Source organism: Aphis gossypii, chromosome 1 (genome assembly GCF_020184175.1).
Source record: "Aphis gossypii isolate Hap1 chromosome 1, ASM2018417v2, whole genome shotgun sequence".
In the NCBI taxonomy this organism is placed as follows: Eukaryota; Metazoa; Arthropoda; class Insecta; order Hemiptera; family Aphididae; genus Aphis; species Aphis gossypii.
In genome coordinates this window covers 4,406,966-4,432,146 of record NC_065530.1, presented here as the reverse complement: position 1 = coordinate 4,432,146, position 25,181 = coordinate 4,406,966, and the positions used below count along the sequence as shown (strand labels likewise).

The 25,181-nt window shown below is 30.5% G+C and overlaps 1 protein-coding gene across 1 annotated transcript in view; it reads right to left on the bottom strand.

The window, feature by feature from the left end:
- LOC114124199 (homeobox protein MOX-2-like) overlaps positions 1–20,597 on the bottom strand; it is a 93,860-nt gene extending 73,263 nt beyond the window's left edge. Inside the window, exon 1 of the mRNA XM_027987386.2 lies at positions 19,792–20,597. Coding sequence (XP_027843187.2) covers positions 19,792–20,062 — 271 coding nt within the window. The 5' untranslated portion in view covers positions 20,063–20,597. The remainder of the gene's footprint in view (positions 1–19,791) is intronic.
- Between the last annotated feature and the right edge of the window lie 4,584 nt (positions 20,598–25,181).

Genomic DNA, 25,181 nt, shown 5'->3' with positions numbered 1-25,181 from the left:
TGTTAAAAAAAAAATGCAATAAACGCGACGTCAGTGAGCTCGAGTACAATTATATCTGCAGATATAGTACCTATTATATTATTATTATAATATTATAAAATATAACAAGCGGCGCCGAGCTCTATTTTATTCGTAAAGGTACATACTTAACGCGTCCGTTATATAATATAAATACGAAAATAAACTTTCGGCCGAAGTGTTGCTTACGAAATATTTTATCGTTGTAGAAGCACTATTATTATAATATGTATCATTGTCTCGTACGACGGTCATGAGCATAACTTATAAGCGACTCGAGCGCGTAAACGCGTAAACGGTTTCTAGTGGGTTGCGGCGGCACTGTTATATTAATACGAAAAACAAATATATATCATACGGAGTATTCAGTATATATTTGTTTATCACTCGCCGTTAAATGTGTTTTTCGGTCAAGTAGCGTTTAATTAATAATTATGTCTCATGGCGTTTGGCCAAGTCCTTTTTCACGTTCAATATGTTCACACACACGCGCACAGGCACGTGAAGAAAAAAACCTAAAATCCCTATTATACAACCCATATGCCGGCAGAAAGCAAATGTTTGGCATCGTTAACTACAATAATGTTTTCGGTGCTATTCGATAATAATGATCGCCAAACGTTCGTGTTTGTGCTCATTCAATGAATAATCACACACAAATCGTATATAATAATATAATAGCATATATTATATTATGGGCACTCGAGCATAATGAAACGAACAGATCGCAGCGGCTGCAGTTAAAATAACAATTCGCATTTTATTATCGTTAAGTATATAATAATGATATTATGCAGCAGGGTATAGATCATTTTTTTTATTATTATTTATGTGTAGTGCGGCTTTCCTCATACACATTATTTACACCACTTGGTATTCATTTCTACAGCCAAATTTCGGTTAACATCAGACGCAAAAACGTTGAATGAATAATAAACAAAATATTATATGAGAACAGTGAACATATCTACCTCTTTATGTTTAATACGATAAAAATTGTACTAACAAAGAAAAAAGTCGTAATTATGTTATATAGACTATACTATAAGTATAATATTATTATAAATTCTACACAATATTTTCGATTTCATTATTAAAACGATATTACAAGTACCTAATGTCACGAAATAGTATACACTACGTAGTTATTTAAAATAAAAACAAAAATTTCTGCTATCTCTATACCTACAAATGTCAAATACAACAGACGTGCTGCAGCCCGCGTATATTTGGGTATAAAATTAAAATTAATTGATAAAATAATACATAATTACATAAAGAGAGCTAGAGTTTTTGACACAGCCAAGGATATTTTCGGTTGAAATATTATCATTTATCATAATAATTAGGTATATTAATAAACAAATAACAAACACTAAGTATATTTATGACGAAGCTATTAAATCAATATTACATCATTGAAGAAATAAGAGTGGGCTCTATTGAGTTCCCCCAAATCAAGTCCTCATCAAGTAGTACTTTATTTATAATTATTGTCTGTAAGCTGTAACTAAGAAAAAATTATGATAATATGTTCTTGTCAAAAAAGTTTTTAAATAAATTAAACTAAATTAATAAAGTTGTGAATAATATTGAGCTTCTAGAGATAGAGTAATGTAGAACTATGAGTCGTGAATTATGATAAATTGTATAATAATTATAAATTATTATCTTTTCTATATTCAAAATGTGACATATTGTTCTTATTTTCATAATTAAACTTTATATAATGCTAAGATACAATCATTTTATTTAGATTTCAATAAATATAGAAGATGTGAGCAATTTATCTGATCAATATTAATAAAAAAAAATCAGCTATTTGAACTTATCAGTATAACAATTAACCAATCTATATGCAATATGCTGCAGAATTATATAGGTAATATATTTAATGAATAATGAGTAACACGAATAATTATAGGTATATGAATTATATAGCTATATCTATAATACGAGTGGATCTACAATGATAATTATTCAATAAAAAATCGAAAACCAAGCAGAGTAACGGAAATTTTTTTTTTTAGTCACGTTTTCGGGAAAAATTCAGGTTTTTCTATATTTGCAATAAAATATATCTAACGTATAGGAGTAATAGGAGATTTATGACTTGCACTCGATGACAATTGGTGATGACGTGAAAGTATTTCGCACACGAGGAAATCTTTGGGTCACTGTACATAATGGGTCCACCAAGGAAAGCGAAAATTAGTATATTTATTCTTTTTACATTTCTTGGCACGGTATTATACACGACAAGGAGCGTCCACGCGTATGAAACGATTCGTTGGCAACGTTCTAACTGCTGTGTAATACACGACTGCTATTGCACGCGCGTGATGTGATTTTACCATTCGTTTATAATTATAGTAAAACGATTTCGTCCGTGTGTAATAATAATATTATCTTTTCCGCCGTAAAAATTATCTCTGCGGAGTGTATATCGTCCCTTTCGGATCCCGCTGCATCGCTGTCCGTTCGTTTGGCAGCATTTGGACTACGGGGACATACTCATATATAAATTGTATATTGTATATTATTCGACGAAGACGATTTTTTTTCGTACGAGATTAATATCCGTTTACCGATTGCACGTTTACGAATATAGACAAGTTAAGTATATGTATTATTTGGCGTCATGATGGCGGGCCTCAGCAGGAGAGAAAAACTCAGTGCTGAGCCAAAAATCACTCCGGGGAAACAGAAACTGCTGCAGCACAGCGCGTGTCATTGAAGTATTCTAACACGCATCAACGTTCTCCCAACCCCGGCTAAAATATACCATACACACTAACATCATCACTATCGCAATCGATTTCGTCGTGGTTTCTCGAGGGCAGCATAATATATATACAAACTTAACATATAATACATATATGTATTATTATAAATCGATCGAGAAAAAAATATGCGATGCACACGATATAAAATATATCAAATTTACCTCTCGGCCAAATTGATTATTCCGAGAGCTCAACAGTCAACACCACAACAACGACCTACACGCTCATTATACATCTAATGGGTATATGCTGGACGCACGAACAATAGACCACTAGACCACACGCAGGACAGGATATTACGATGTATTATAAACGCGCGAATCACGATGACGGTCTTCGTAAATCGGACAATGGAGTTTTCGGTGGAAATAAAAAATAAAATCCCCAAACGAAATCTGTTCTCTATTGGATTTCGATTTTGGCGGTGTCAACAATAATAATGCGATGGAGTCTAGCAAAACAAAAAAAAATAAATAAAACATTTAATGATCATGTAACTCAAATGAAGTATAAAATGTATTATGAAACGAAAAACGTGTGTATGCGTATTTTAAAAAAATCACAATAAAACCAATATATTCTATTACCGATTAATCATAACGACGTACACTTTCCGCCTATTCGTGAAATTGACTCGGAGATAAAGACTTATTTAACAACGTGTATAGCTATTACATGCATGTAATAATAATATAAAATTGTAATAGTTAGTCTTATCACGTTCATATAAATATAGAGGTACACCTATGTAACACTAATGATTACCTCTTGGCAGATAAGCGCAATTATTTGTTTTTCTTCTTTCATTCATCGCCCAATTATATTATTTTTTACAAGCATTTTTTTTTAGTTGTATACACATAATATTATAATTATATGCACTCGTTTAATATAAAAAATTATAAGTCCTACATAAAAACTTCGATTTTTGAAGTATGAAAATTGGAGTGGCATTTGTCAACGTTGCAATATTATAGTTGTATATTATTTCATATGTAAAAAAACTCTCAAATATGAAACTCACTATTTACTATGTAATTCAGTTTAAGAATAGGTACCATAAAATAGTTATATGTGACTTTTTTAGATTAAAACTTGTGTAGGTATCCGCCGTCCGTGTACACAAGTAATTTACACTAGGTATATGATAATTATTGCAATTTGCAGCACAGTTTCCGAATAAGATATTAAACTTTATAGTTTATAGATATGTACTCGATAAACTAATAATATACATATATATAGGTTAGATAGGTAAGTTAGATAATTTAATTAGTAATCATTTTCCGGTCTTTCGTGATGCGTATAATATACTATAATAATATATAATATGCCTACTGTATACTCTCACCCGACCAAAAACACACACAGGCACTCATAACGATGACGATAAAATGAGCTATAGTGAAAGGCAAACATTACATAATGTGATTTGAATATCACGGTGTAAATATGTATATAATATATGTATATGAGTGTATATGTGTGTGTGTTAAGGCACATGTACATTGTACATATAAAATGTATCATATATCATTATCACATATGATCACAATCAAAACGTCAAACGACGGTTCTTGAGGTACAATCAAATACACCAAACAAACGATTGATATGGGTTCATCTCAAAATTGGACAGTGGGGGTGTTGAGGACATGGACCTGTCATTTGGCATTTGATGATACATTATAATATAAGCAATCGACAGAGCATACGGTCAAATGCATCGAGGATAAATGCCTGCACCTCAATGGTTAGGGTATTGCAGGTAAATATACTAAAACAAGGATTGTCACATATTATGATAATATTATATATTATAGTCTGCACACTATAATTAGTATGAGAACAGAGATGGGCCTAATAATCTGTACAATTGTCAAAATCTATCTCTCCATTTAGTCACAGACATTTGTTTCTGACGAACCATCACAGTTGTCAGTTAAAGTATAACCTAACGTACCATCCAGATATAAAGAATAAATATATCGCACATATCGATTATTCGATAGATTTGATTTAGTTATAGATTTGTTCAAAAATTCCAAAAATATATTTATAGGTACATTAGTACAAATGAAACCGTACCAAAGTTCTTAACATATCTATCAATATTTTGTATTTTATCGTCGTAGTCGTTGAAAAATATAAGTTTAATTTCATACGTAGCTATTAGTCACTACCGTATGCCGCTGGATGTTATACAATATTGATTATAAGGCATACGCCGTTTTTTAAACGATTTAGAGGGTCGCCAGCAAATATACTATTTAAACCTATGATAATTAAAGTCTACATAGATTATAATATACATAATATTAAAATCTATGAGTTTGTAAAATTTTTATTTTTATAGTATTCCGTTGACTTTATAGCCGTCGTTTATAGCGTTTCTCATCATATAAAATGAGTGTATTTATGTATTGCAATAATATGTACAAACCCATTACAAGTGTTTATCTAAACATTTGATTAATTTTAATTAGTTTGGTAAATTAAATTTTCAGAAATCAAAGTTGATTTTCTACAATAATTATTTATTATTATTTATCGAGTTGACATGAAGTGATTAAAAGAATATTAAATGGTGCGGCGACGATGATTCTTCAAAACCGTCTTTATTTTCACTTTCCTTCGAAGAAACTTTAAGTGGTTAATGTATAATGGGTCGTAGTTTGTAAACTAATCTAATCAAAAACTGATTGTGTGTTATATCAACATTTTCGAAGAAGCAAAATATGTTTTATTTTTATTATTAGTATTTTGCGATTAACGAAAAATTACTAATGAACTAATGAGTTACTATCAACAAAATATTATTATAGCATAAATAATAATAAACCTAAGTAATATTAGTCCCATATTAATCCCATTACATTAATATATAATCATATTACCATAAGTCATAAGTTATGACTCATAAGTCATAACATAAGAAATACATTAAATATTTTATATGATGATTAATAGGTATCAAAAATTCTAACCTTATATATATTCGTATATAAGTAAATCATGTTCAAAGGTAATAAACTAATGAAAAATTAATAAAAATATGTTTATAGAAACAATTAGGTCTATGATAAAACGAGTACCTAGATTTCTTCGTGATTTAAATAAATAGAGTTAGAAAATGTACCATAATATAATATTATCTTATTATTCAATGATTAATGATCATATTAATCTTATAAAAGAAAAAAATGAATTATTTTTTTTATTACAAATACTAGAATCTGTTAATTGCTAATTATAAATGAGTAATAATGTAAGAAGTAAAAACATACGTACATTACCTAATAATATTATTATTTTATCGATATCAACGACTATGATACAATACGACCTGTCAAATGTTATGTAAACATAAAATATTATATGCAATGTGTAGTGTATAATTTATTATTAATTGTATATATTTTGTTATCATATAAAAAAAATAATTTAACAAGAAAAGACATGAAATTAGAAATACTAACGTGCTGAGAGTTTTTATCTAAAATTTAAACGAGTATATGTATTTCAACACTTCTATATTATTATGATACAGAAACAAAATCTATATTCATTTCTACGTATTCGCTGTCGAAACTAAATAAAAAAATAATAAAAACCAATTTCATTGCTTATAACATGTTGGTTAAATTTGAACGACATGTCACACGTCTATGTAACGAAATAAAAACGCATGGCTTTTCATAGACATAAATCTTATAAATCAATTTTATAGGATTTTTAAAGTTTTAAAGAGATATTACATTATATTATTACTGTCGGTTTGGCCTTATCTTTTTTTCGTTTTATGTCTTTCGGTTCTGAGGATAGGTTATTATATATTAATATATACCTACTACCGCTGTACGCATACGTTACTATAAAAATAATAATATTCCGCCGGGTGTTTACGGAGTCGTAAAAATTAAAAAACGTTTTTGTTAATGTATAACTGTTGACACTCACTTTGAACTAAATTTAAATTCGAGGATAAAACAACATGAGCCGGAATTATTGTAACAATCGTTGATATAAAGTTTTTTTTATCTCGTCTCCCATTATAATAATGATACCTATAATACCTACTGGAGGCTACTATATAGTTGGTGATTCATAGGCTTTATATACGCGTAGATTATGTATTCGCACTTTAATTAAAATTAAAATCTGGCACGTGTTTTTTTTTAAAAAGTAAACGCAAATCGTTCGATGAATGTTATTATTGTTAAAATACATAGATATATAATATAATTATACATTACTACTCTACGCATTAATAATATTATGATCATTACTACTGTGTATAATAAACGAGTTTAAGCGTGCTAGAAATTTAATCTCGCTGGTCGCTGCCACGTGCACCCACGAACAGTTGTATTCGTACAAATTAAAAAAGCAGTGTATCCTGCAAGTATATACTGGCACTGTAAGTCGTTATTAGATTAGGTGTGAGAAGTTGATTATCGCGAGTCGCGATGAAAACGGTTTTCGAATGCTGAACTCTGAATACGGAAGCGTTTTTTTAAATTAAAGGTAAATGCTTTGACAACATGGGTTATTACTTATTAGCCTACAAACATAATATGTTTTGCATATTATGCAACATAATCATTATTACTGTGGTACGCTAAACAATAAACACAGCACAGGAATACTTCGGTGAATACTTATAATATATTAATTATTAATAATCATTGATAAATTGGGTTAAAACTATACGACGCGTAGAGTCCGGGTATATCGCGGCGGAAGCCAATAAATGGAAATTAGTCAAATATAAACACAGAGGACTAAGAGAGAAATGTACAAACTACACCATTAACAATGGATATGTTTATGAAATAAATATTATAGTCACACACCCTTATGTGATCGTGCGTTCGTGTGTGCCGTGTGGATAACACCATACCGGGTGATTTATTTAACGTAAGGCATTATTAATTATTTCAAAACCTATGACTGAGTATTTAAAGTTTTGATGAACGAAGAAGAGAAGTACAAACAGGGCATTCCACAAAATGTTCATCCACAACTCCGTGTGTCTATAATCAAGCTTTAAATACTAATAAACTAATCTATTTGTCCGAAATTTGATTCTCATAGACTGAAATCTTCTACTTCGGAATATAAAATTAAAAATATATGCTGTAATCTATAACAGTACAAAACTTAAAAATAAAAAAAGTATAATTTTTTCACAACTATTATTTTGCAACTACTTCAAATAGTGTAAACAGAAATATTTTCAAAAACCTCAGTTTTTCTGAAATAATGAATCTTAGGGTCGGGTTACACTGTGGTATTTTCACAGATTTTCACAGATCACCCCATATAATATGCTTGTCGCTTGATATTCGATAGATCCATTGTATAGGCACCCACACACGTGCGCACAGACGTACGCCACGTACAAATAAAACAAACAAGAGTGGAGAAAAACCATTACGGGTGGAGTGGAATAAAAAATGTAAATATTCGAGCGTCCAAAAAACCGACGGTGGTTCTCCTCTTTACGCAGCCGCGCGTGTGTGCCCATTAGTATTGTGCAAACAGTCCGCTCACGAGATACGGTAAAATGTACAAATGATGATGATGATAATAGTAATAATAATAATGTCAAAACTACCGCCACACCAATGACATCACACACTATATAGATATGTATATATATATTATATTATATTATAATATTATTATTATGATTACTCTCCGTTTCACGTTAATGGCCATAACCGACGCACTTGTCACAGTCGTAAAATGCGCAACACAATGATTTCAGAAATAATATTATGCACGTCCCGCGTACTTGCTTCACGTTTATTATTATTTATGTACCTATATAATGATAATACCGATTTCCGGTATACCTATGTACTCGCAGGTGGCTTTCTTCGCGTATCTATATAAAATATAATAATAATAAAATTATGTACATATCCAACACGTTGTCATAACAACAATATATGCATGTATATATAATAATATATGCGCGTGCAGTATTCGATTGTTATGGTTTTGTTTTCGGTAATCGTCAACTCTCACCGCTTGCCGATTCGCATTTATTTTTTTCTTTACTATTGGTATTACAACTATGCGCACACATTTCACAATAATATATTATACATTTTAACACAATTATTGCAACAACCTGCGATTATTTTCAATATATGCTCATAAATTGTCAAATCATTTTTTCTTAAATTTTTTATCGGGTCTAACAAACAAATAAAAATGTGTGTTCACATATCCTTCTGCGCATAGTTTCAATTTAAATTTGCTGATGGTATACTATGATTATCGTGCAGTGCTCCTTAAGACGATTCGTAAACGATTAAAAATATATTTTTAATAGTTGCGTTTTTATATATTTTTACTTTTTTTACTACAGTCAGTTAATTATTATAGAATACGTCATATAATTTAACTAATATTAACACGAATTCTGCTGCGAAATATTAAATTACCGTTGACGATAATAATATTTTAACACTGAAAACTGTGAACTAGTTTTGATCTTATCGTATCCGATTTCTCATGTGATCCAAATTTGTGAAAAAATTATCTGGTTTGACAAGTATTTGCGACGCGCGAGGACTTATATAATTTTTTTTATAAGTCGCGCAAATATTGTGTATAGTATTTTAGTATATAAATAGGTTTAGCATACGGTAGCGGCACATGAGTACATATTATAGAGTTAATATACATTTTCGACGAAGCGATTATAATACACAGCAAAATGTAAAATATATGCCACAGTCACACTAATAATTGCACGCATGTAATATAATAGCCACAGAGTATAATATTAAACGTTATCTCAAAATTAGGTAAACCAACAATATACGTATATAAAGTATTAATCCAATAACAATTTAAAAGAATATATTATACCGATATCACACATCACATTAAATATGCATATTTTATGACCATTGTAACAAACGCGCTCCTTAATGTAGTATATTATTGCCAAATATCCGAAAACCCTCGATAGAATATATTCGTGACTATGATAATAACGATTCGACAACAAATGTAAAGATATAAAATACTCATATGTGTTTAAAAATGCACTTTCGAAGTTTATATTATATTATTTACTTATAGGCTACAAGATAGTATAATAATTAATTCGTTGTTGTCGTGGATACTATAGTACTTGAGGAGGAAGTCGGTCGGAAATCGCAGACCACGGTCGGCTGCGTAACACATTAAACTCACTCATTAAATTCCAATAACGATTAAAATATTCGTGTGCATCATAAATTGGATGGTTGATTGGCTGCCAGTTGTTTGTTACACGCAATTTTATCAACAGTAAAATAACTAAGAGGTGTTAGTTGCACCATTTTGTTTTCTCTCTCTAACCCACATGAAATTTAGCAAACTTGCGTTCACAATAACTCCAATTGCATGTAGATAGTCTTGATATTAGAATGAATTGACCTATTGTCAAACTTAAAAGTAAGAATATTAATATCTGATACCTTAAGGTTCATATTGATATTTTAATTTTAAAATGAGTTATGGACATTTTAAAAACGTAATATTTTACATATAATAGTTATAATTAATTTTTTAATTAAACTATAAATAGAGTCCGCTGGACTATGCGGTATCCTAGATATTATTCTTACCTTTAAATTTGATGATAAGTCAATACACTCTTATAGTAAAGCTAACAATACAAAATTTAAATTGCTAAACGAAAATTGACTATGTTGTGTGTGGGCTAGAGAAAGAAAACAAATAGGTTATAGTCGCCGATTGTTAAGAACGAAACGATTACGCGATGTTGCCACTATTTGCTAATCTGCTTGTACAATAATATGTATTAATAATAATAAAATGATAATAATATGTATCAACGTAGGTATTATAATATACACGGATTGTTAATTGTGTCATTTACGCGTATTAATGTATTACTGATATCGAGACAATAGAATGGATGTCGGGATGTTACACAGAAGTTGGTTGTTCATTCAGGATTCCTATGCTTAGAGAAATAATATGTAATAAATATATTTGTATAGTATAGATAGATTTACCTTTGTTGTAGAATTTTAGACTATTTAAATCTGATCGAAATCGATCAATTAGTGCATAGAAAAATGTATTTTTGGTTTTGACCTTTTGTTTAACTTATATTATTTTACGTGTATACATAAGTACCTAATCACATTGCCATCGCTGCTGACCGTCGATTAAAAATTATAATGGCGTGTACATAATGCGTAGTTGCAAACAATAAACAATAATTTACACACGAAGAGAACACACTTTGAACTCTTTCTATTCTTGTTCCGTGAATAATTACGTTTCCCGTCTAGTGCGTGTTTGATTCAATTAAAGTGCATTTACATGAATTGTTTTTTTTTTACCAACAAATTAAGGATATGTATTATTTTTATATGATAGTCAATTGTCGAAATAGCCAACGAAAAGGAGGAGGCAGCTATGTTTATAGATTTAAAAATCAAAATCATCATTATAAGTAAAAGTTATAATAAAATATATATTATGTTACTTTATCGATGACTACAAACATAAGCTGTGGGTATAAAATGTAAATTATAGTATTTTAACAATGAAAAACGGAAAACTCATAAGAGTGATTTACGTCGGTAAAATTGGTAGATCATGAGTCATGACCAACACACAAAAATATTTCTTATGACAGTGTACAACAACTGTAGGTATACGAACACAGCCACACAGGTATGGTATAATAAATATATTTGCCTATAGAGTATAAGAATTAAGAATTTAGTTACTTGGGTACTTGGGTACCACGACGACTATATACTATACGTCTATGCACATGACAAACGTTGCAAAAGAGCTTGCCAAAACGTGGTGGTTTAATGAACATCGTTACAATGACGATAAATGTAATATTTTATATTCTAAGGATACATACAATACTCAAAAAATTAAAAAAAAATCGGTTGGGAGACGGGGAACACGCATACTAATATTTCCTAAATCACAAGTATAAACATTATTTATTATATTGTTTACATTTTACTATTGATACATAAAACACTGCTGTTTATGATTTAATACATTACATAATATACGCAGATACTGCAGGCTGTTTAAGGTTACTGGCCGTTCACAGCAACGACACGACACAATATTGATCATTGTGTGTCGTTGAAAGAAGGGGGCGATAAAATTGAACGATTCCATTGTTTTTAAACGCACTGAGTAAATAACAGTGACATATATAAAACCATAAATGGGTGATTTTTTTAACTGACGCATTCAGCAGTTTTTGGAAATCACAATTGGACTAAAAAATACCGTTGTAATGTTTGATGTATAATATTATTTTAATGGGAATTTATGTTTTATTAAATAACGACGTATTGTGTGTTATATATAATAAATTAATAACTAATGGCGTTCATCAGTAAAGAACAAACAACAGCAGTAAACGATGTGAATGAATACTAAATAATAATAAAGTCAATACAGCATTTTTGTATTAAAAAAAAAATATTAATTTTTCGAAGTATGCTGTATAGGTACATATTAATATATTATTATGATAATAATGGTATATTAAATACAAATTATTATTATTACCAAATAATAAATAAATACCTATATTATTATAGTTCACGAAACTAGTTTAGGTGGTTTTGACGCAGTAATTATGAGACGAAATAAAAGTTGAAATTTGAAAAAAACGTTCTCTGAACTCCTTTACGAATATATTTAAACAACAATAATAATGATAATATCGTTTGTATAAAAAAAGAGGACACTATTTATACGCTAATATAACCGTTCCGCATATATGAACAATTTATTGACCAGACCCGAGCCCTCCCGAGAGAGAGAGAAAGAGAGTTAACATCAGGAATCCATTTAAACGGTTTACATTATATTATTATGTGAGTGTGTTTGTATACAAATCAGCAACCGTAACGACTGCAACGAGCGCCGCACGATGGATTGCCCCTCCTAGGTCGTTGCAATCACTTTTTAGAATGTTATAACCAACTGTAATCGTTTTTTAATTTTCAAAAAAAAAAAAAATTAGTATTCAAATAAAAATTGTATTTGGTTTAAATAATAACTGCAATAGTTTGGTTACAGTAGTTGGCTACACTATTTTCGATATAAAAATAATTATTGATTACAATTTATTTACAAGCTTTAAACCAAAGCTATTGCAATGAATACTACACATTTGCATTATGAACACAGCACACATTGATATTTTCACTGAATTTGTATATAGTGTTCCATAAAATATGTTTCTATACCTACATTATTATTTATTATAAACAAAACACAACGTGACGCCACAATAGCCATCACACGATCAATTTAGTGCTTATTAATACCGATGTTAGGTACTCTTCCACAAAAAATTTGACTACTGTTACTATTTCACGGACAGGTGTGAGGTGCATTTAACAATAATAAATACACAACATGTTGTATAATATATTGATATATTTTAAACAGAGGAAGTCTTGATCGTAATATATAATGTGCGATGATAAATTCGTTATCAAATAAACATAAACGACTTTATTATTATCAGGTCATACATACAATAAACCTACGTATTCTTATATTGAATCATTAATAGTAAACGCAGTAGAAAAACGTTAAGAGTGCTTGCATTATGTACACATATGAGTATTTTTCAATTTATAAAACGATTTTTTTTTTTAATACTCTGCTTTGTACTAATACTTAGTACGCATGAGTATAAATTGTATATTTAAGTACGTATTATATTATAGTACACTTGCATCTTAATTACTACACCTATAGGCTACAGACCTGGTGGACATATGACAAATTATTATTATTATTATTATTTGTTGTTTTTGGTGAATGTATAATTTTCGAGTTTGCACTACGTCTTCTATCATTAGGATAAATTGCGTGTAAACGATTTATTGTATGTCCTATTTTAAACGCAACGCCGACCTAATGACTATTGTTTTTGTTTACAAACATAATCATATAATACGAAAGTGTACTGCGAGAGGCCAGACTTAAGCATTACTATATCTATAGTGAGAAACAGAAAGATGATTATTGATTATACAGTAGAACCTCGATTAACCGTCAGTCTCGAGACTGGAGCTTTGACGGATAATCGAAAAGACGGTTAAGCGAGCAACAAATATTTTTTTAAACATACAGAAGTACTTATTTTTTATTATTTTTTTTGATAATTTTAACATGCATATTGATATAATTAGATACTATTACTTATTGGTACATTATTATTATTTTTTTTTTATTATTTACAATTTACATACATACTCGCATACACAAGGTAATAAGATTTTACTTCAACACGCAAGTAGAGTCCGTGCAAGTGTGGCCTGACGGTTAATCGGGGGACGGATAATCGAGGTTCTACGATAATAGAATTTAAGTTACAGTTATACCATACTATGCGTTTCAGCGTATACTAAGAGTACCTTCATACAAAAAATTATGATTCATTGTTTAAAAGTTTAGGAGCATTTGATATTTCTGATCGGGATCGACAATCGCAACAGCAAAATTTTAAATGATATCACCTTCGTAATTATTACTGAAACACAACATCGTTTATTGGGGCATGATCGACGTCAGTTTTGTTTTTTAATTTTACAATCTTGAATTGGCACTTATACGTGTAATGTGTAATAAAATGTGCACGTTATATTTAAACAACAAGCAAAACAAACATAATTTTTGTGCACGCACGTCCGACATGAGGACAATATATTTATATCTATATAGTATATATCTATATACATGCAGCGTGTACATATACAGGCACGTCGTCGTCGGCAACAGGAAAAAAGGATTACAGTGGCAAAACGAATTACTAACAACAGCAGCAGTAGAAGCCCCTTTTGTTTGTTTATCATATTACACGCAGAGAAGAATAAAATAATAATAATAATAATAATATGACAGTGCAAAACGGCGGTACCTACAAAACGAAACTTTGACGCGAACAATAATACAACAATAATATTCGCTAACCTTTGGCTCGCCAATAATATCATCTCTCTCAGAAGCCCGGCCCGAACATTATTATAATATTATTATTCGACAACCGACCACCACCACCGATTACGCGCGCGCCTTTGCACCATTATATACATATACATCGTATATATAGGACGCGTGGGTATACTCTTTGTTTTGCGTATTATAACGACTCTATATTATATTATTGATTCTCGCCGAGACCCCGTCCCCTCTATATTATGCTCCCCTTCCAGACCCTTTGAAGTAATCGATTTCAATTGCTGTCGGTGCGAAAAAATAAAACCAAACGTTTTATACAAAATAATGTTTGTAGATTGTGTATATAATATAATAATATGATATCATGTATGACTGCAAACGTTTAACAAAATATACGACTGTGCTGACCGATAGCGAGCGAGACGTGTAGTACTACAACGCTGAAAGACAAAGCGTGGGATGATGATATTATGTTATAATATTATAAATATGACAAATATGTAGTTCATAGTATGTCATAGCAGGATTCACTAAATATATGAAACGAGTATGTGTTTCCACAGAAAAAAAAACTAATAATATCACATGGTCTGATTCGTCGAAAAATGTCCATGTTTTAATGTTTAGTATACACGCAAATTGTATTGCATACGTTTATTATAAAAAAAAAAAAATTAAAATTAAAATTACGATCATTAAATGTGACTCATTGAAACGTTTTCCAAACGTGACTTCCGAGTAAAAACATTTTGTATGTATACATAATATAAATTAACTAGGTTCAATACGAATATAATATTATAATGGTGCTGTGTATGATTTCAAATTAAATTTTTAAAAAAGTAACAAATACTCGGAAACTGAGTTTTAAACTATCGATATTAAATAAAAATACCAATTTATAATTTATTATTGTGTGTATACATATATATATAGAGGAGATTGAACACTATATTACTTTACTATCACAAAAAAAAAATGAAGATTAATAATAATAATTGTGTGTGGGTTTGGCTATACATAAAGCAGAACGCGTGTTTCCTTTAGTGTCCTTAAATAATATAATTATATTTTATGCGAATGACGACTAAATGTTTTAATGAATCATGCGAAGGAACTGTACGATAATAATAATTAGTCCTCGTCGTGTTTGCTTTCCAAAACGTTTATTAAACACGCAACGACGGCGCGTATATAGTATTCATTGATTCGAAACCGTAAAAAATATTTTTAAAAAGGAAAAAAAAGAAATCAACGAGTGCAAAATACCGCGACCGTAAACATTATAATATTAATATATATACCTAATAGTCTAACAAGATAGTTTCCATCGTGACGTTTATATTATGTAGGTACTTACATATTTAAACTATACTATATTTTATAGAAGACACCTCAACTTACTACTATAATAAGAATTGTCTAGAAACACGTTTCCAATTTTCTAGTATATATATATATATATATATATATATTTTAATCCTATATAACGTTAAAGTACAGCAATATTAAAATAGTATAGATACCACGAAATAATGTCAATATATTTTGTGTTCCCATAATTTCGTATCATCACTAATTATTATTATTTCACGGGTAAATCAATGTAATAATATCTTTTATCTATATGTCGTTTTTCAACAATAATCTATACTTAATGTATGTTATTAAATTGAAATTTTCTTATAGATTATTATTAGAAAAAATTGTTAATTTCCCATTTTTAACGTTACTCAAAATTTTAATACATCAATTACCACAACACGATGGGTGCGACTTGATTTAAGCTGTGGGGTGTTTATGGCCCTAATTAATTTTTTTATTACCTTAAAATAATATGGTTATAATTATTATGTACTTATTCTACTTTCTAGTAATCTATGGTGTATTAATTCATATATAATACAACAAATAAATAATTGGCTACTGTCTAACATGACAAGAATCATTTTAAAATTTGTCGTACTGTTAAATATTATATGTAAATCGATTGAAAACTGAAGACATAATAAATAAATTTGCTACTGAAGACAGGAGAATTTCTTTAATATATATAGTTGCATACAGTTAGTATTTTACTAAGTATATAATTAATAATCATTTTTCATTATGCAAATTGTAAATAAGGGAATAAAGTAATTTCTATCGCATAAGCTTTGTATAATTTTAGCACCCCAAAAGTTTAATGTCTAGTTGCGCCTATACATTTCATGCGTACGACAAATCCGGTATATTAAATTTACAGTATATACAAACAACTGCAACGACTGAAAACCGGTGTAAAATCGTTCGTTGATGTTTTGGCGTTTCTTCGAAATTTCTCTTCTCCGTTCATAAAACAAACATGTTTTTTGTCTATTAAAAAATAGAGTTTTCGTCTTAAGCGTATCTCATAGCAAAAAAAAAATAAAAATATCGAATAGCGATTTCGGAATTTTAAATGTCCTCGAACCGGTTGGGAAAATAGGAGGTACCCTGCCTTAAAAAAATATTATCACTTGTATTTTATAGATCTCGACGACTACGGGGTTGATTGTGACGTTTGTGTAATGATATACAGAGTGATTCGCCAAGCATAATAATATATACTCGCCCTCGTTTTTTTCTTTAGAATAAATATATTCAAATTATAATTTATTAAATTATTAATATTGATAAATTGATATTAATTACTAAATTTAAAAATCACCATACAACCCATGTCTTCCAAACCCTTTACCATAGACATATACGTATCATCTTTATTACACTAAGTTAAATGATTTAAGAACTACTATAATTCAAATTGTAATTTTGGTAAATCAATATTTTCAGTAAAGTAATCCAAACTAAATAATTTGCTTTACAAAAGAGGGAGGTTGCGTTTAAAAAGCAGAAGTTTGTACCTCCACAGGATACTTCTTAAGTAAGTAGTACAAAAAAAAAAATGTCTAGAATCTTAAAATATGATTTTTAAGTAAAAAAAAATTACAATAAACGGATTTTGAGTAACTGTATCATTAAAGAGAAAAAAAATTAGGTGAACATATTCGGTAAATTATCCTGCATATTAATAAATAGGTAAATAGGTACCATACATCGCAGTGGTATCGGACGGTAATACCAATACATAACGCGGATCACTAGCTCGGTAGACGCAAACAAGCCGGGCGATTATCAATTATATACGGCTTGGCGTTCAATTATAGTTGCGAGAGAACGAGGGGAATTATACGGATCGATTATACTACACCGGCCGCTGCCGTCGTCACTGACGGACCTATAGTCACCACGCGCGAGGATGACGGGATGGGATATAATATTATAACGCAACGTTTACCCCGCACGTCAGAATATACCGCGTGCTCGCGGAAAACCTGTCACTTCGCTGCAATACGGGTGACCGTTATATTTATTATTATTTTCTAGACATTCGAACCACCAAACGTCGTGTCCCTCGCACACGATACAAATTGTATTGTACCTGATTATTCGTTACACCTAATCTACGCACATTTTTCTCGACTACCTACGATATGTCTTTGAAAATTTGTATGTTTTATTTCATTTATTTATAAAAAAAAGTTAATTTAAATTCAAGGCGTTTAACGGGAGAAAGCAAGTTGTAACTAAACGATATACAGTTTACTCATAATAGGCTTATGTACTATATACTATATTATAACCATTATTACTTTTATTATTATTATTAGAGTAATGCGCTTAGTACGGGTTTTATTTTTATTTAATTCTCGTTATTGGCGCCTGCACTGCACCTGAAACGACGCCGCTGCACTCCTGCCGAGCGTAAACGACATATTACTATTAAGACGTCAACGGAATTACACCTTAATATCGAAAACGCACCCAGTACCCACACACGCACTTATGTATTAACACGACAATAAACGCGTACCTATATCGTTTTCAAATAGAATTTTTATTGTGCAATCAAGTATGCTATTTAAAATGGTTCGATACGGAAGAAAAAAACTGCAGCTATATTATTGTTTATCGTACACTGCACGAAGATAATTAACGTCGTTCGACGAGTTTGTATATGTATGTAATACCGTCGGCCTAGAGAGGAGGAAAAAAATAGTTTGTCGTAAAAACAACGGACGGTCGAATCGATAGATGTGACTGTAATAGTGTATAGTGTATCGTTAGACGAGAGGAAAAAATAAACCTAATTTAGCTGTCTATAAAGCGGTATAATAATTAAACTCACGCGCATCATAATGGATTTACAATAAATCAGCCGTGCTCCGTCTGGAAGATAGAAAAAATTGGATCTGGAGATTGATTTCGGCTGCTGCGGTGAGGTCGTAGCTGGAAACGTTTTTCGCGTGTGTCATTATCTTAAATCCGTGATGATCCGTAGTTTGTTCCGCGACCGAAGGACGTGGCGCCGTCGCCGTCATCCTTTTTGTCGTGATTAGATACGCGCGAACGAAAACAGCGTGAGATTGAAAAACTAAGACTGCGGCAGTCAAGGCGAAGGAAAAATATAAAAACAACGAACGAATGCCCAGAGCACGGAGCGTTTTGTGTCGAGAATAAAAACAGCATTGTCACGACGCGGCGATAGAGTAGAACGTTTAAAAAAAAAAAATTCCACGAATATAAAATAATATTTTAATATACGTAATATGTTACATAAATAATAATACACCTGAACCCTGTTGCTGGTAACTACATCATGACCGCGATACATAGATGCAAATATAACCACGGTATCCACAATACCGCATATTACCACTAATATACGTAACCCATGGTATCAATAACGGGTCTGTCGTTAAAATAAATGTTTGTCGTGTCGTCTTAATATTATTAAGCCGGGTTTACACTTCACCGCATCGTGCCGTATTTAATACGTACTTAGGTAACACGTTACCTGTACCTACGAATTGGGATACATATTCGACTCTACACGATATTCGTGTGGTGATGAACCCGGTTCTATTGTTATCACAATAATAATAAACTAAAGCGGACTTACCTTTCCGTTTGATCTTGGTCAAGTCCAGCACGGTACCGTTTGGCCGTTTAGCCGTTGACAGGTTCAGGGGTTGTTCGTCGGTACCGGACTTGGTCCATCCGAGTATGTCGGCCACATTATGGGCAGTGGGCGTCCTGGGGGGGTTGCCGTACACGTGGGGGTGCCACGTGCCAGCAACCGCCAGCTCCGGCGACGATACGGTTGCTACGACCATGCCGGATGACAAGTCTGCCGGCGGCTTCCTGTTGCTGCAGTCCATCATCATCAACATTTCACACGAATCGCGTCACACCGGTACGAACAACGACAACGGACGACGACGGATGACGACGACGCATCTCGCGCGTGCGACACACACCCGCGGGGGCCCGCGGACAACAAAAAACCACCCTTAGCGCACGGCTCGCGATGCACTGTATGATATTATATTGTGTAATCGGAACACTATTTTTGTCACCGCCGAGAAACGAAGACGAAACGTAGCGCGTGTCACTCGGCCGAAAACAATTAAGTACGATCCGTCGTGCCAGAGACGATCGGACACACGCAGAGAGGTTCGAGATACAAAAAAAAAAAAAAATTAAGTAACGATAAAAAAAAAAAATCCGTACACGACAATAATACACGCAAACGCTCGACTGGTGAGTGAGAATAATATTACACTGTTGTTGTTATTATTATTATTATTACGACCACGACGACGACGACGAAGACGAAGACGAGGACGCGCGCGCGTGTATAACGTCCGTACGAACGGTCGGCCGATGACTATAAACGTGACTGTAATGCGAGTTTAACAGCTACTGAACGGGTGCGCGGGGCGTGCGCTCCTCTCCGCCGCGCCGTCTCGTGCCGTCCCCACCCTTTTATAGGGTCCGCCGCCGACTTCGCCGCCGCTTGTTGAAAGCTAAACGGTTCCACCTTAAATTACTTTTCGACGGGTTATATATATATATATATATATATATATATATTTACGTGAGTGTGTATGTATGTATATCACATGTGTGTACTTACAAGCGTATATATATACCTATATGATTTTCTCTCTCCATTCTGACATAGTCTCTCTCTTCCTCTCAGTGTATAGACGTGCGTTTTCTTCACTCAGTGCTGCAGAGATAAACATCTCTGTCTTTCTCACTCCGTCTCTTTCTCTCTCCCTCTTTCGCAGCCTCCACAGCCGTGCGCTTTCCTGCCTATATAATATTACGATTCTCGACCCGACGACGGTGAACTCTTAGTTAAATTAATGTAATACGAATCGGAGGGGCCGTTGAGGTTAGAGCACCCCTTCTACTTAAAAATATTTAAGCGTACCCCCTGTACTAATTACATCCTAATTATTAAAATATTTAAATTTTTGATTATGCAAATTTTTTTATATTTTTGTATTTCCCTTCTATTTTTGACAATTCAATCATTGTACTAGTACCTATATGTGTGTAATTAGTTACAAAGTACTATAAAATAATTATCAATCATTTTTTACGTAAATTTTTCTCGCCACTATATGCGCGGATGTTATACTGCTGTATAGATTTTCGGAAAGGACTCTCTACTCGCTATACAAATTAAATTAATAAATATAGATTATGATGGCCGAAGAAAGTGTTTATAATCGCAGCGATTTAGTATCTATTCATCTACAATTTACCTACAATCTACATATTATGTACTGCAGTGTTATTCATCAATTCATCATACATCGCATCTCGTTATGTCCAATCTGTAATCAGCCATTTTCTACAGTCGACGGATATTACAAACAGTTTTGCTTTTTTAAAATCCGACAATTTCTATCAACGATTTATGCATGTCGTATGTTTGGACGGATATAACTATACTCTTATGAAAAAAAAAAATTGAAATTAATTGTCGAACAAATTAGAAGTTTTGATCTGAAAATTGTGAACGACGTATTTGGCGAACTTTAGTTCTCAATGCTATTGTGTATATATTATTATATACATTATGTGCTGGATCAATTATTAAAACGTCTAAAGTCTTTATTGACAGAGTATTATCGCTTCCCACTGTTAGTATTGTAAGTATAGTTATATAAAAACTATACTATACCAATAATTAATATTGAACAATAGTGTGTTAACTACACAATGAGATGGCATTTAAAGCTTTTAACTTATCATAAATACATTTATTTTACTTCTAATGGTCTTGACAACTTAACGATATAAAAGTATATATGTACTATAAATTATAAAACTAATATTCAAATATTTTTTAACCGTATCAGTACTTTGTACGACAAATCGTTTATGTAATACTTACGAGTAAAACCATGTACTATTGTCTATTTGTATACACATAAAATGCTTTTTTATACTAAATATTAATATTAAACAGATTAAAAATAAATTGATGTGTTTTTTTTATACATAGAAAATCCGTTCGTTATTATTATGGTCACCATATCGTTTCTTTCAAATTTCATAAAGATGCTCGCATTTGGCCAAATTATTATTCAACCCTCTTGAGTCTTGAGATTTCATCGAAAAAAACTACAGAATAAAGGCTGTTAACAAAATTCTAAATGGAGGGAAGATCTCTCGCCAACATTCCGTGTCTGTATAAATTATTTATTTTGATTCAAAACCTTATGCCATCTTAAGTTAGTGATTTTATTTCGTTAAATTAAAATTAAATAATGACGAATTTGACTTAAGAAGTAAAACATACCGTAATTTAATTTATTTATATGTAATGTCAAAATCAATAGATTTGTACATATTAAAATGATATAAAATTGATATTCTTTAACACGTGATCGTACTAAAATAATTATTTTTATAAGTATTATTACCTTTTTCATTTTAGTTTTAATATTATTATTTATTACTAAAGATTGAAGATTTAAATGGTAAAATATTAGAACCTTTTATTTAGTTAATATAGTATAATATAACATGTATTATATATGACTTACGCCTATTTGTATACTAAATAACTCTGGTGTAGTGATGTATTTTTTGTATATTTTGTAATATTTAAGTTATAGTTATAATCCGTTAGTTTAGGAAGTTTAAATAGTTTATTTTTTATGCCTTAACAATAAAATTGATTCATTATATTATTGATTATACATATAATAAAAGGTTTAATTTGTAATCGAAAAGATAACAATATTGCAGTGTATTAATAATTAAAAAGATTGTACATTTTATTGTTTTTGTCTTATCTTTAACTGTCAGCGATTTATTCTCACTCGGTCACTCTCATTAAAATATCTCATGAATACATTTTAGTGTATATATTTTTTTCTTTAAATAAGTTGTCAACCTATTGTTCATCATTAAACGAACTTCACTTGACACCATATTTTAACGATGATTTATCATTAGCTTTAAATGACTAGATATACATTATACATCTTTTAACATAATACTAAAAGGTTTGTTGAAAATAGTATAATATATTCCAACATTTCCAATAATATATACCTATAACATAACAATTTTGATTTTAGTTAATTTATGTAATATTCGTTTATATTCCAGTAAGAATTACATAATTCATCATTCTTACTTGAAAAATGTCAACAGATATTTAATTATTAATTTAGAATTTAAACAAAACCTACAAAACCCAATAATTTTAAAAATACATATTTTTACTAAAGGAATAATTATAGAAAACATTAAAAATTAATAGATCAGAGCCGCTGATGTGCATAATACTTAATCAATATTTTATATTAAGAATATATCTATCTTTTACCTATGAAAACAATTTATTTTGAAGTCAATCCTAATGTACTAAATATAAAATATTACGCTGGGATAATTATTTTTTGTTTGGAATTATTCAAAAATCTAATAATACTGCAAAACTACAAGAAGAATTGATTACTCCAGAGTTTAGGTATTATTATCTACAAATGTTTAGTATTGATTTATTTTTGTGTATTCATAGAAATTGCAATAATATTAAGTTAGTTATTGTTTTGTATGAATTACTAAAATATTTTTTTTCTTTGAAATAATTTATTTGTTTTGCCATTTAATGTGGTATATGAATATTTAATTAACTAATGTAATAATACATACTATTCAATAAAATAACTGTAATTGATAACACAGTTCATCATGGTATCGTTATTCAGTTTATTAGTCAATATCACAATCACATACCTTATACCTTTTACGTTTATTATAATAGAATGAATTCTCTGAAATGTTTTGTATGTATATCGGTAATTGAACTCCGGGCCTCGTGACTTATTTTATTAATCTAACGTAGGTACCTAGTAGCCAGTAGGTACCGATTTCATTTGAAATGGTCCACTGATTAAAGCGATACGAAATTATAAACTGTTTCCTAACGTTTAAAATATTACCGTGGTCACCGCGTGATACTGTTCATATATTATATTATATATATAACTATATAAGATAAATTTCATTTTTCATTATTTTATTTCTACATTACGTAAGTTAAACCAAAATTATTGTAATTATACTTATCAAGTTTATTTTCCTTTTTAAATTGTCATATTTTTATCTTCAAACTTGCAACAATTAAGTTATACAACCTAATAACCGATTATAATAAAGTTAGAATGAATATTATAATACATAATAATATTATGCTGAACATTTTATTTTATATCCAATAATTTTCATTAGTATTAAGTATTATTGATTATAAAGATAAATAGAATTATAGATTTCTATACTCAATAGTAATACCTAGTCATAAACTTAGAACACACAGTAAAATTATAAAATTATTACGAATAATAAAGCTTTTAATTAACACAACTTATTCAATAATGAATTCAAAGATGAGCGCGTTTACCTATTTTATAATATAATTACTGTAAACAACATTGAAAATGAAATTCTGTATCAAATTGAAAATGTTTTCGTGTACAAAAAGTTATTGAATACATTTACATATTTTTAAATGTTTGTTAAAACATTTTGATTAAGCTATATTAATCACTGGGGGACAGTTTTGGTTTGCACTAACTTGGTTTCAGGTTTTGTATGTTTACGTGTGCACAATATTAATACACTTCTGTGCACACAACTATAGCTGTTAACCAATCGCGTGACCGTCCCATAAATTGAGTGGTTACACTGTAATAATGTATGAACGATTATTATTTTTATTTGACGCGGCCAACACAATAGCAATTAATAATTCATTATTTTTTATTATGATACACCACGATAAAATTGTGTTAAAATAATGCATATAGGAAACATGTTTAGAATTTTTTTCATCAACACCGACAAAAGAATGGAAAACGTTTTGTTTAATTATATTCCAAGTGAAATCCGATGGTGATTGTACGTTGACTTCTAAATAGAAGTTCAAAAAACGTTGCTTTACTACGTAGAAAAAAAAACACATTATTATTGTAT